Genomic DNA, 14505 nt, shown 5'->3' on the forward strand with positions numbered 1-14505 from the left:
ACTCCAGGTATTGAATGACTGAGGAAAACCGAAAGATCCTCCAGAAACTCCCAGATTGGTTGACCTCTCGCTGGAATCGCCATGTCACAAAGCAGCTGCGACAAACAGAGGAATATCCCAATTTCAAGGAGTTTGCAGACTTTTTAGCAAAGGAAGCAGATATAGCCTGCAATCCTGTGACATCCTTTCAAGCTTTAAAGTCTCCTGAAGAAAGGCCACTAAGAGATGTAAAACGTCCAAAGGCTAGTGCATTCAGTACAAATGTGAAAGCAGATACATCTGATAAATCAATGTCAAGTTTGAAAACAAACAGTGCTGTAGAGAACAGCTCAAAAGATTCAAATGGATCAAGGAAAGTGAGCATATCAGCATTCTCTTCTAACCCAGTAACATGCCTATGCTGTGGAGAGAGCCACTCCATCCACAAATGCCAGAAGCTCTCCGGTAAGCCTGCAGAGGAAAAGAAAAGGTTCAGATAGACAATAACCTGTGTTTTGGTTGTCTTAGGAGGGGACACAATGCAAAGAACTGCAAGAATAAAGCAGCTTGTGGCATATGTAAGAAACCTCATCCAACACCACTTCACGAGGACCGATCTGCTACAGCAGACGCATCTTCTTCTCATGCTATGCAAGCAGAAGAAAACACATCTTCCCTTTCCTGCTGCGTGGATAGAGGTGAAGGTGGGAGCACATCCATGATAGTGCCTGTTTGGATTTCTTCAGTCACCACCCCTGAAACAGAGACCTTAGTGTATGCCCTACTAGATACGCAGAGTAGCAACACCTTTGTAGACCAAGGGGTAAGTGAGAAGATGGGGGCGGGTTCAGAGCCAGTCAAGTTGAAGCTTACCACTATGATGGGAAAAGATTCCATTGTTCAGAGTGAAAGAGTCAGTGGGCTTAGAATTAGAGGGTTTACCTCAAAAAGCTTTGTCAACTTGCCACCTGCTTACACCAGAGACTTCATTCCACTTGAACGTTCTCACATTCCTACCCCTGAAACTGCCAAAAAGTGGAAACATTTGACCCAAATAGCACAGGAAATACCAGAGCTGATGGAGTGTGAGGTTGGACTCCTCATAGGCTATGATTGCCCCAGAGCCTTGGCTCCACGACGAGTCATAACAGGAGGTGACTGTGAGCCGTATGGTATCAAAACTGACCTGGGTTGGAGCATTGTTGGCAATTCATCTCAGGTTGCAAAGTCAACAGAAGTGACCGGTCTGTGCCATCGGGTATCTGTCAAGGAACTTCCACCATTGACACCAGCCAATGTCATCAGAGCCCTTGAAGCTGACTTCAAAGATACTAACCCAGGGGAAAAGAGCATATCACAATATGACATTCAGTTCATGCATTTACTGAATGAAAAAATACACCAGAATGCAGATGGACACCTTGAGATGCCTCTTCCTTTTAAGACACGCCCACAACTGTCAGAAAATAAGCGTCTGGCTTTGGTGCGGCTGAAGAGAAAATTTGAGAGAAATCCAAGATTCAAAGATGACTACATTAAGTTCATGGACAGTGTATTTAAAGATGGGGATGCAGAGAAAGCTGAGAACCAACCCAGGGCAGGAGATGTCTGGTATATTCCTCACCAGGGAGTATACCACCCTAGAAAACCAGAAAAAATTAGGGTTGTGTTTGATTGCTCAGCCAAGTATGAGGGCACAGCTCTGAATGATCACTTGTTAACCGGACCCGACCTCACAAACGGATTGACAGGAGTACTCTGCAGGTTCCGCAAACACCCAATCGCACTGATCTGTGATGTTGAAAAAATGTTCCATAGGTTCCATGTAAGCCCAGAGGATAGAGACTACTTACGATTCCTGTGGTGGGAAAACGGTGATACAAAGACAGAGCCAAAAGAATATCGAATGCGGGTCCATCTGTTTGGAGCAGCATCTTCTCCAGGCTGCGCAAAATTATGGAATGAAGTACCTCGCAAAGCAAAAAACGAGAAGGAGTATCCCGCAGCAGCCAACTTCATAAGAAAGAATTTTTATGTTGATGACGGGTTGATCAGCGTAGACTCTGTGGACACAGCCATCAAACTAGTCAGAGAAGCGCAAAATGTATGTGCGAAAGGAGATTACATCTTCACAAGTTCATCTCAAACAACAGAGAAGTCTTGGAGTCTATCCCTGACAGGGAACTAGCCAGTGGAGTACAGGATGTGGATCTCAATCATGAGGAACTCCCAGTTCAGACTGTGTTGGGAGTGAAGTGGAGTGCGAACAGTGACACATTCTCCTTTAATGTTGCCCTGGATGAGAAGCCAGTGTCACGGCGGGGAATTCTCTCTACAGTCGCTTCTGTGTTTGACCCGCTAGGCTTCCTGGCTCCTTTCCTTCTGCTGGGAAAGAAAATACTGCAGGAGATGTGCCAAAAGGGCATTGGATGGGACGAACAACTGCCTGCAGAATTAAAGCCTCGATGGGAGAATTGGCTGAACGATCTACAGAATCTGCAGAAACTCCAGATCCCAAGATGCTTTGTTCCTGAAAACCTAGGGATGGTACAGAGGATTGAACTGCATCACTTCTCGGATGCAAGTAGTTATGGGTACGGTCAGTGTTCATATATCCGAGTTGTGACAGAAGATAAAGTGCATTGCTCCTTAGTCATAGGTAAAGCTAGGGTTGCACCCACCAAAGTTGTAACTATAACTAGACTGGAGTTAACAGCTGCAGTGGTCTCCTCAGCAGTTGGCAGTATGTTAAAGGAGGAGCTGGAGCTCAAGATCGACCAAGAATACTTTTGGACAGACTCACAGGTAGTCTTAGGCTACATTAACAACGAGTCACGCAGGTTTCATGTTTTCGTTGCTAATCGAGTCCAACGAATCAGAGAAACATTTGAGTTGATGAATTCATCGTGGTTCACTGGACCAAAATTCCTGTGGGAAAGAGAAATTGTCACCCAAAAGTCAACTCCACAGCTTATGGTGGGAGATCCAGAAGTCAAAGTAATACAAGCACTACAGACAGAAGTCGAGGAGGAAAACTTTCTGGAAAGACTTGGGCGCTTCTCAAAATGGCATACAACGTTGAATGTTGTTGCTCGAATCCAGAAACTGGCAAAAAGAGCAAAAACAGCAGAACCCATAAGTGTAGAAGACAGAAGGAAAGCCAGTCTTGTACTTGTGAAGTTAGCTCAAAAGAATGCCTTCAAAGAGGAAATACAAATGCTGAATCATGGTAAACTGCCACAAAACCATCAGTTGTTCCAGCTTGATCCGGTAATGCAAGACGGTGTTCTCAGAGTGGGAGGGCGATTAAAGAAGGCCTCCTTACCTCATGACTTGAAGCATCCGGTAATCTTACCAAGAGATGGGGTTATTACACCTCTGATCATAGGTTACTGTCATGAAAAAGTCAGCATCAAGGCAGAGGACAGACTCTTAATGAGCTCAGAGCACATGGTTACTGGGTAGTGGGTGGCAGCAAAATTGTGGCAAGCTACATCAAACAATGTGTCACATGCAGAAGAGCTCGCAGACCTACAGAAACACAAAAGATGGCAGATCTACCTCCTAACCGTGTCGATCCCTCACCACCATTCTCCTTCTGTGGGATGGATTGTTTTGGGCCCTTTCTGACTAAACAGGGTCGTAAAGAGCATAAGAGATATGGTCTGATATTCACCTGTCTGTCCTCAAGAGCAATCCACATTGAAATATTAGAAGATCTAACAACTGATGCCTTCATAAACGCACTGCGATGTTTTATAGCTATTCGTGGAGCTGTAAGACAAATCAGGTCAGATCGAGGGACAAATTTTGTTGGGGCTAAAAATGAACTCACAAAGGCCTTTAAAGAAGTTGATAAAGACAGGCTGACGTCTTACCTGGCTGAGAAACATTGTGACTTTATCATGAACGTACCTGATGCTAGTCACATGGGAGGGGTTTGGGAACGGCAGATAAGGACAGTTAGGAGCGTCCTCAGCTGTGTCCTCTCCAAGAGTGCTGGAAGATTAGATGATGCTTCTTTAAGAACATTTTTCTATGAAGCGATGTCAATAGTAAACAGTCGTCCCCTCACTACTGACAGCATCAATGATCCCAAAAGTCTAGAACCACTTACTCCAAACCATTTGCTGACCATGAAAAGCTCTGTTCCGCTTCCTCCTCCAGGAAAATTTGTGGCAGAAGATGTGTATGCCAAGAAAAGGTGGCGCAGGGTACAGTACCTGACAGAACAATTCTGGAGTAGATGGAAGAAAGAGTATCTGACAAACATTATCCTCAGACAACGCTGGCACTCTGCAAGGCGTAATGTGCAGATTGGCGATATAGTCATTGTCAAAGAAGATGAGGTGCCCCGTAATGAGTGGAGAATTGGCAGGGTACTAGATGTGTGTAAAGATGAAGATGGGTCATGCGTAAAGTTACAATACAAATGGGAAACAGAAAGCTCAAGAAAGAGGGTCAAAGACTTACTAGCTCATCCATTTTTGAGCGACCTATTCATAAGTTAGTTGTACTTGTAGAAAACAATTAAAATTGTTGTAATGGAACTAATATCTAAGAACCTACAAGTAAGGAGAGTTTAAAGTGGCAATGTTGACCTGCGAGGTATAAAATACCAGTTGTTTATTTCTGGAAATTACTAGATTTATTCAAATGCTTCCATAAATGTGTCATAAATCATAGTAATTTGATGGGAGTGTAACTGTCTGAGGGACAGTGTTATAAAGATTTGCTCGTTTGGTCTATATTTCTGATAATTTCATATTTAAAAAACATTAAAAATCTAATAAATAAGAGTTTAAAAAGGGGATGTTCAATTTAAAATTGTACAAAAATATTTTACTTTAAAATAAGTGGGTTTGAATGTTGTTCTGTAGTACAAATGTCATTTTTGTATGTGGAGGTCAAATGACCAGAGTTTAATGAAGGCCACACCTGTTGCATTGTGGGTCGAAGACAGATAGAGAGCAAACGTGGCCGCAGAGACACATGTACGGCTTCAAATTAAGATTATGCACGGTTCAAGAGGCGCACACGGTAATTTTGCCCTTGTATTTCAGCCTTGTCACATTTATGTTTAATATTGTTGTACTTTCTTTACATTTACTGTATTGTTGTGAAGCTAACATTGTGGGCCCGTCTAGTTGGTGAAACGTGTTTCAGAGACTGTGAAATGATTGGTGGAATTGCATTTGACTTATTGTATTTTATGTGTTTATTTTTCTTTTAGTTTTCACGGTGTCTTACGATAAAACGTGGAAATAAATGAACAAGGACATCTGTATGATGCGTGGCCTTACTCAATTGGACCAGTGTATTTACACAGACTTTTTTTCGGCGTACGCCATTTTGGGCTTTTGGGCGTACGTACACTCATAGTAAGGATCCTACGCACAGTTTTATAAATGAGACCCCTGGCTCTGTAAATGGGGAACAAACAAAGTATCTCGGGCTGAGCCACACAAGACTATTCCGTTCATGCTCGTGGACAGAACAAGGAAGAGGCCATGGATGTATAAAGAGAACGGCAGTGAGAGAGACAGTCGATAAGTAACAGTTGCATTCATCCAGCAGACACAGAGGAACTTAAGCATTCATTTGAGTCGCGTTTGAGTCCTTCTGATGTATGTGAGAATATTATTCACTCTCCTTTTAACTCTCTTTTGGTCTCCACCAACTCCTGAGGGATGTACTGCAGCTCTTTAGAGGCTAAATGCTCCACTATGTTCACCAGCTAGTCGCTAACTGGTCGCATACAGTGGGTTTCTGGAGCTTTTTTATTTTCTGGAGACTGAAACAGTAAAGTTAAGAGCTGTAAAACCAAAAACAAGGAGCTGAAATATGCTATAAAAGCTCCACAAAAGTGAGGTGTCCTGCAGAATCAAGTAATAATCTTCTGGTTTTTCACCATGAGTAACACCTTTAAAGTTACAAATGGTCACTTGATCCATTGTTAATATAAAAATATTGATTACAGCAGTTGTAACAATAAGTTGCAATTCAGGAAAAGATTTGTGACTTTATGGACTATGAGAATCACGTGAGAGAAAATGTAATCATTAGCAGCAAAAAGAGATGAGAATAAATACATTTGCGAAGCCAAGCTGACTGTGAAGTCTCAAGGCCAAAGGAACATTTTTAACAGTGGTATGGCAGACAGTGAAGAAGGCTTTGTATGCTTTACCAAATAATAAGTGATCAAAACCTGCCATGCAATTTTAAGAAAGAACGAAGAGGCAGAATTTGAGAAACCACAACACAACTCTGTAAAAAAGTGTAAGAAACCACAGCAAAGTGCATAAAAATCCTCATCAGACATTCTGACACACACAACAAAGTATCGCATGACAGTATGTATTAAATGTGTCAGGGTCTGACAAAAGTTGGCTAGTAGTGTTAACATAACCATGTTTGATTCCATGTTAACCAAGATGGATGAGGTGGTGGGTGAGGTGTCATTATGACTACAGCTGAAGGTGGTTGTGAAGTGGTGGAATGCTCTTTGCCAGAGAAATCCACCGGACCGAACCGATCCCTGGCTGTGCTGACACAGCTGGTTCCAGGCACAGACACCCCAACGCCATGCTCGGCTCCAGGAATGTTCCGGGCCTCGCTGGAGAAACCATAACAAGTGCAGGAAATAGATTAGTGCACTCTAGGTTCCACGCCGGCCGCAAACCTCCTGAGCCCAACCTCTCCAAACCCACATGTGTGGGAACAGAAGACACAGCAGCGGAGGGAGAAAGACCCCCATCCAGACGTGAGTGCAGATTCCAGGAGGACCTGCTGCTTATTATCATGATTGGCCCTGACTCCTACCTGCTGACCAACATGCCTCCAGTAAAAATCACTACAGTAGTACCACCCAGGAATGCACGGCAGGAGAGCCAGTGCAGGATGGTGGTAAATGTCATTTATATAAAATATGGTGTCACTTGTAAATGTAAACTCACTGAATTGTGAGAAATACATATTCTAATATACCTTGATAATCTCGCAGTTATTTATTGTCAATATGTGATGTACAGAGCTTCATCTTCCTTTACAGAGTACCCTTTGGGAAAACTCATTCTGCCACACTGTTCTGCATTAGCATTTCCTACGAAAGACAATTTAATTCAGCCTTTGAAATGTTTCTAATGGCTATAACATAAGATATACTGTATGCCTCAATCCTTTCAAGTTTGACTTGCTTGCTAACTTGCTGTGCTAGCTCAAACTGCTTTCATTCAAGGGCTACTGACTGCCAATGACCGATGATTATACCAGCTCTAAGGGAGTTCAGCCAAAGCTCAGGTAAATTTCAATTTTATTCTGATGGCCTTCTTTTGTCAACCCCCCACTGAAAAAATAAATATGTTTAAAGCTTGAGCACTGTAAAAGCAATTCCGGCATGGCTTTAACTTGGCAGTGAGAGAGATGGGAATGGGATTACCAGATGAATTCACTCAGTGAATGTACGTGTGTGTGTGTGTGTGTGTGTGTGTGTGTGTGTGTGTGTGTGTGTGTGTGTGTGTGTGTGTGTGTGTGTGTGTGTGTGTGTGTGTGTGTGTGTGTGTGTGTGTGTGTGTGTTTTGAGCATTTCCACTTGTAAACAAAGAGTGGAAAATGCGTGCATTCGTGTAAAGATACATGATGTATGCATGCCTTCTGGATGACGTTTGTGTAAGATAGAGGATCAGAAAACAGTTCACTCCATTTAAAATTGGTGTAGATGAATTTCTGCCAAATCAGTGAAGAAACTAAATGAAAGCTGTGTCAGATGTTTATCACAACAGCATTACAGCATTTTATTACAAAAGTGAGATGGGTTCATCAAATCTTGGAATTCAAGGAATTGGAGGAGAGTTTTATAAGAGTTTTGGAAGATGAAGCCAACCATCAGACTGATTCATTGCTCCTTTATCTTTCCCAATGCACTGTTATAAGAAAAAATTCCAAGCCCACTCTTTATCCCACAACGCTGAAGCGTATTGCTTTAAAGACCACAGTGTTTTTGCACATTTTTGCCAATTAACTACAAGCCATGTATTCTTTACAATGCTGGAGTCCATTTTCCAAGGCATATCAAGAGTTTTAAGACTGATTTCTTTATTGGCAACCATTGACTTCTAATCATTTCAGTAAGCTGCAAAAATCAACTTGCGGAGATTGCTAATTCATCACAGTGAACATATAGTTACCTTCATATTTTTCTGTGGTCATTCTGCTGCAAATAGGCACTTTATTTGTGATAACTTCAAGTGCTTGTGTGCTACAAGATCTGAAACTGCCTAATAATCCAGAAAAATACAAACTTCTTTTGTCCTCATCATGACATCTTGTTTGTTGTTCATATTTGATTTCTTATATACTGTATTAATGTGATGCTTTTACCCAAAATGCTTCACAATTTGTAACATGTCTCCACGTTTCAAACACCTGAGAGGTGATTTTCATTGTGTACTAGAATTGGTGGGAGTCAATGGCTTCCTGGGAAAACTTCTGGAGCACTTTAGAAAATGGTCAGCAGTATTAGCAAAGTGTTTGAAATGTGTATGTAAATAGGCTAAGAAAAACCCAAACCCATGTCTCTTACATATGTTCATTTGTTAAAAGTGTTCTCAGTCGTGACTTTATAACAGTCCGAGCTTTGACACATCACAGCAATTTAAACACTATCAGTCTCCTGGGAGAATGCAATGAACTAAAGCAAAACATGCAGAAAGGAAATAACTGCTTGTTTTCCCTTGAGTACTATGTTAATAGTGGAAGAATGAGGGATTGTGATGGTTTGCATGAATGCAGCTCTATTGCACAACAAAGCCTCTTGAGTGGTGAGGCAGAACCTCGGAGTCGGCTCCTCCAAACAGCTGCCGTGTCCCTGAGAGGGCCAACAGCACTCAGCTCAGAGTTCAGCAGCTCACTCTTCCTACTCCTCCGAATGTCAAAAGTTCATTTGGATATAGTTAAAAGTGAGCAGGATTTGGCTCCCACCCCGCTGCTCTCTAATCTACTCCATGAGCGGGACTTGCACGCGCTCACAGAGAAAGACAAACAGGATGCTTCTACTCGGGTGACTTGGATAAAAGAGATTGTGTTTTAACACGGTCTGAATTTTTCTCTCAGCTGGTGCTGTAGTCCACTGCCTCACATCCACTCTCATGGACCTCAGCCGAACTTTGTGTGAATGAGTCACACTGCAGCAACACCCTAAATACAGAGACACAGAGGCTCCTGATTCCAAATCAGTGTTGAATCTAACAGTGATGGAGCACGTGCTCCGTCTCCAAAGGAAAGTAATAACAATGTGTTTGAGGGCGTGTGTGACACAGGGTTTGCCCCTTGCTGCCAGTTTTTTCTTCTTTATCCAAAAGCATGAATGCATGCACTTGATGGCAAACATATGCCTCACAAACCCAACGGCAGCAACTGCAGGAGCGGTGAAACTAACAGATCCTTTATACACATAAGTATTTGTGATTAACTATCGTTAATGCAGCATGAGAGGAACAAATGTGTATAAAATACAAATGCAAAGTTTGTGAGCTTATTGCATTGAAGAAGAAAGGACCATATTGTAGTTGCCACAGGGAAAAAAAACATTAAAATTTGAAAGGGTTAGTTTGCCAAATTTACGAAAAGATATTTTTTTCTACTTTACAGGAGGTATTAGTCATACGAACTATTTGTTTGGCAGAAAATAAAACCTGTTGACAGTGAGGTCTGTGGATTACACAGTGTAATGGGGACACTATTGGATTGGATTTATTGGAAGCAAACATGTCAGGGGCAGATATCTCAAAACCCAGAACGATACAAGCAACACTAGCTTCATGGCTTGATACCACTAGAGGTAAGTGCTTGTAATTTGGGTGAACTGACCCTTTAAGCATTTTTAAAGCTTATCATTCTGGTCTTGTCTGGTTCACTACCAGTGTACAAGTCCCCTGGGAAAACCTCTGAAAATGGGGTCCGCCTGCTACTTTTTAGCTACATAGTGCATGAGTATTAGTACACTTGTATGCAAACCAAGTGCATGTGAACTCTGTCTGCACCACTACATAAAGATATATGTTCACTACAATTTCAGTTTGAGTAACTACACATTTTTTGAAGTCTGTGTGTGAGTCAACGTGTTTAAGTGACTTAATTTAAGTGGATGAAAGAGAGAAGAGAGTTTCTGAAACTTCTTGAACTGGTGAGCTCTGTCAGCAGTTGTTGGGCCTGTGGTGAGGTAGACCTCACATACCGTCAGCCACATTAATGTTAAACCTAAACCCCGCAGAACCATTAGGGGCCGAGCCACATATCAGGACAGATGAGGCTTTGGCAGCCTGCTGTCTGTGCTGACATGAAAAACGTGCCTTTTGTTTTAACTAGAAGATTCAGTTAGACCGACACGCCCATAAATATCAAGGTAATTTAAGGTACATAACAGCAGTAAAGAAAAAAAGAGCCCACACATTTTGGCTTTAATTCATAACATTTGATTCTGAAAACAATAAAACCTTTTATGAAGAGAGCTCCAAGTGTGTCAGCTTTTCGCTCTTCCACCATATGAAAAAGGACTTTTCACTCACCGAACCTCTTGTATCCAAAAGACTGAACTTCCTCCTCGTCTGCAAAGTCGTCTGTGTGACATAATCAGAAACATGACATGAGTAGGTTATATAATAATAATACATTTTATTTAAAGGCGCCTTTCTCGGCACTCAAGGACACCGTACAGGGATACATAAGACATTTAAAAGCAGCAAAAAAAATTATATATGCAAGCTACTGGCAGTACGTTGAAGCAATTGGTAGGATTCTACAAACAAAATAAAACAGAAAGATGCACTCCAGGGCAGCTGCACAGAGCCAATAATTCATAATATTAACCTTGAGTACAATGATCTTTGTTGAGCAGAGGGGAGGCAGCCAACAAGGCATTAGGTTGGAGATAGTAGAGTATCAGCTCTAGTCTGTAAGAGTGTATGTGGCGATAGGAGGTCCAGAGAACTGTAAAAGCCACAGGCTGCGGTTTCTTTGGGTTGTTGACAGTAAACCCTAATTACACTCTGCTGCACTACACTGAAGACTGGAGCAGAGCAGAGAGGACATCACTGGTAATGGTAAACAGATGGGACTGAGGGGGGAGACATGTAGGGAGGGATAGACTGAGTGTGTGTTTGTTGGTGGGGGGTCAGAGGAGGTTCCTGTGCTATTTCGCCTTAGTTTAACTTGGTAAAATGAATATATTGTAGTTGTTGATGGAACAAATACAGTATGCTGCTTTAAGAGGCTACTGTTTGGAGTGTTAGCACAAATACAGCAGTTAACCAAGTCTGAAAACCACATGCACTACAAGGTTTTTTCACTGATCATCAGCTATGCAGGATCTTTTCTTTACAATGATAAAGTTTTTTTGGAAGCAGATCTTGTTTCTCAAATATCACAAATTCAACAAGTTTAAAAAAAATAAAAAATCTTTCCCGGATACACAGCCTACTTGTTCAAACATTATTTTGTCTTCTATATCCGTCAATAAGATGTAAATAAGTGGTGTAAAGAAAAAAAACACTCCCAAGTATTTCACAACTTCTGCACCGCAGTACCGTAATGTCATCCAGATGTGAATCGCGCACCACAAAGAAATAGGCACAACAACCTGTAAAGAGTGTAATCCGTTTGTTTGAATTAAAACACTTTAAAAGCGGTTACACGTAAAGCAAACAAACCTTTCATGGCGTTTTGTAACTCGTTGAGGACTGTAGAAGAGATGTCACCGCTGTCACTTTCTGCGCATCTCAGCATCCAGTGCAAAGGTGGAAACTTGTTTCACGAAGAACGACACACACTAATAAAAGAAATAATACAACTAGAAGTATGTCTTCATGTTGGGTCTTCAGTTTAAAATCCCATTGTCTCTTGCTATCTTAGTTTCAGAGGAGTTTTTGCAGGAGTGATGTGATGTTCCCGGAGCCTGAAGGAGGAAGAAGTGATGTCTGTTACTACCAGTGGTAAACAGAAAGACGGGCTGCACTTCCGGTGTCGCTTTCAGAATTAAATCGTTTTTGTTGTTGCGTAGAGAGAGCAAAGATACAGTATAACATAAGAATGTCTGTTCTATAAAAATACTCTTAACTCTTAATATTTAGCTTCTATGTTGATGCCTCCAAACACAAGATCTCAATTAAAGAAATAATTTGACATTTTGGGAAATGTTGCTATGGCCAGCTGTTATCTTTAGCATAAGACTGGAAATGTGAGGGAAACTAGTCTAGCCATGTTCTCAAAGAAAGGTAACAAAAGTCACTTACCATTAACGTAACATTTAAAGCGCACTGTTAAACACGGTTGTTTGTTTAATTCCTACAAAACTGCAAACACACAATGTTATGGGATTAACATTAGCTATCCTTCCTTGAGTTTCTGCTAATGTTAGTTGCCTAATGCAAGTTGTAGACTGCTAAATAAATAGTAACTGGTCTGCAAAAGTAAGAAAAATTTTACATTTTTGTTTTTTTATTGATTAAACAAATAAGATAATGTGTTTCAGATGGGCTTACATAGCATAGCGGTGCTGTATCCTAGGCATAGTACCACGTGCTCTAGCAGGCAGTCAGGATTCATGGTTTTCACCGTGAATGTAGGCCTACATGTAAAATGTATGTAAAATGTAATTTAACAATAAAATGATTATAATCATGAGTCTCAAAGGGACTTAAATGTGCTTTTAACTTGTGACTCTCATTAACACAGTGCTGCTTTAACTCTCTACTGATGTTCAACCCAGTCAAAAAAAGGACCCACATAACTCTTATTTTGAAGGAGCGTACCTCATTTCCGGTTTCCCCTAACTTTCTCTTTTTAACTTTACATCGTCATCACTTTCATCTGGACAACCACTGTCCAACTCTTCTGTTTTCTTAATACATCCATGGTCCAACTCAGGTTTTTGAAGCCATACCAGGGACCCGTCCTCTCCTGCTGACTCTCCCCGTGTCGGGATAGAGGAGGTGCGGACAGGCCCCGGGACGTCGTGCGGTGCTGCAGTAATCCAGCCGGAGATGAGATTAAGTTACTGGGGGGTTGATGGCAATCGCGTCCCCGGGTAAAATCTGGTACCCATTATAGATAATTTCAAAGGTTTGTGGAGGTGGAACGACACCGAAACGGCGACATTTCAGTGCAGTTCCTGTGTTTTTACATATTCACATCTCATTTCCTTCAAGGATGAAAAATCACTTTCACATGATATTCCTTTAGGGAAACTTGGCCTCTCTGTGTGATTTAAAAATAGCCTATGTTACTCATGTGGTTTGGGTTATTTTATCAACTGATTTATCACAATAACTCTACATTCCTGTGTTACTATTACAAAAAACATTACATATTTTAAAAAGACATGTTTCTATTATTTCCATAAAACAAGAGAAAAGTAAACTAAGTAAATTATTTCAACCTGGTCTAGTACAAATAGGCTAATTTAGCCTATGTCAGTAGGATAGCTTCACAAAAATCAAGAAACAAATTCTAGAAAATGTTTGTAGTAATGTGATTTAATAAATTAGGTTGTCTTTTTAATTAATTTGTTTGACGAAAACAACATTTCTTGGACTTCATTAAATCACCTGATAAAGATGTAGATTTTTGCGTTTTATATGTATCAGGCATAATAGTTTTAGTTTTTAGTTGTACCATGTGCTTTATAATTTAGTACTTTTATCTTCCTTGGTATGTCTGTTTGATATGAAACTAGATTGATTTGATTTGCTGTGATACAAAATATCCTTCCTAACTTTTTTATTAGATCATATAGGCTAGATACGTGCATGTTTACTTTTGCCTTTACAATTATTTCTGTTGCACAAAGTAATTCCCAAATGGCAGCCAATACTGACCACAATCCATCAAAAATTAGACTGTAAGGTTCACCAGTGGCCATTACCATTTCACTCCTCCAGGTGCAGTGATAATTATAACAGTTCCTGTGTCTATAATCTCTCCGACCTGCAGATGCAGATCACTGATCAAAGGCAGAAAACAGCTGAATCAAAGAAATTAGACAGATTTACTCTCATATCTTCACAGTGCAGGTTAGTGTCCCTGCCTATACATTGCACTGATGTGGCCTTGATGCTTATCTTTTGACACTCGCTCAGTTCAAACCAATTGATTTACACGGAAAAGATACAGATAACACCAAGTGTCCCAGCTCTAAAATCCTCTGAGCTTTAAAAAAAAAAAAGAAAAAAGTGACACAGACATCAGACTCGGATCTGTTTTTCTTCTTTCTTTGGATAACAGAGCCTTCAAACCCAGGCTTGGTGCTAATAGCTGGGGTTTGTCCTAGCACGTCTTAGATTCCAGACCAGCCTGAGATGATAAACCGACTAATTACTTGTTTTCCTAAAGGCTTCAAAACTGTTATTTTACTGTCGGCTATAATTGGAGCAGCAGGCTGGTATTAGGGCCCAGATAGGGATTGTGGCGAGCTGATAAAAAGCAGCTGAAGGTCAGGTATCCAACAGCCCCGCTGCTGCTGGTCCTCATACA

The 14505-nt window shown here is 41.1% G+C and overlaps 2 protein-coding genes across 2 annotated transcripts in view; one reads left to right on the forward strand and one right to left on the reverse strand.

The window, feature by feature from the left end:
- Positions 1-11919, reverse strand: part of LOC114549651 (collectin-12) — a 45579-nt gene extending 33660 nt beyond the window's left edge. The window contains exons 1-2 of the mRNA XM_028570044.1: positions 11685-11919; positions 10545-10595 (exon numbers count right to left, since the gene is read on the reverse strand). Coding sequence (XP_028425845.1) covers positions 10545-10595; positions 11685-11760 — 127 coding nt within the window. The 5' untranslated portion in view covers positions 11761-11919. The remainder of the gene's footprint in view (positions 1-10544; positions 10596-11684) is intronic.
- Positions 2129-6966, forward strand: LOC114549652 (uncharacterized). Its single transcript, XM_028570046.1, has 2 exons — positions 2129-5019; positions 5213-6966. The coding sequence occupies exon 1, from the start codon at positions 3528-3530 to the stop codon at positions 4488-4490; it is 963 nt and encodes a 320-aa protein (XP_028425847.1). The 5' UTR covers positions 2129-3527; the 3' UTR covers positions 4491-5019; positions 5213-6966.
- Positions 11920-14505: the final 2586 nt, after the last annotated feature.

This window comes from Perca flavescens, chromosome 22 (assembly GCF_004354835.1).
Source record: "Perca flavescens isolate YP-PL-M2 chromosome 22, PFLA_1.0, whole genome shotgun sequence".
NCBI lineage: Eukaryota > Metazoa > Chordata > Actinopteri > Perciformes > Percidae > Perca > Perca flavescens.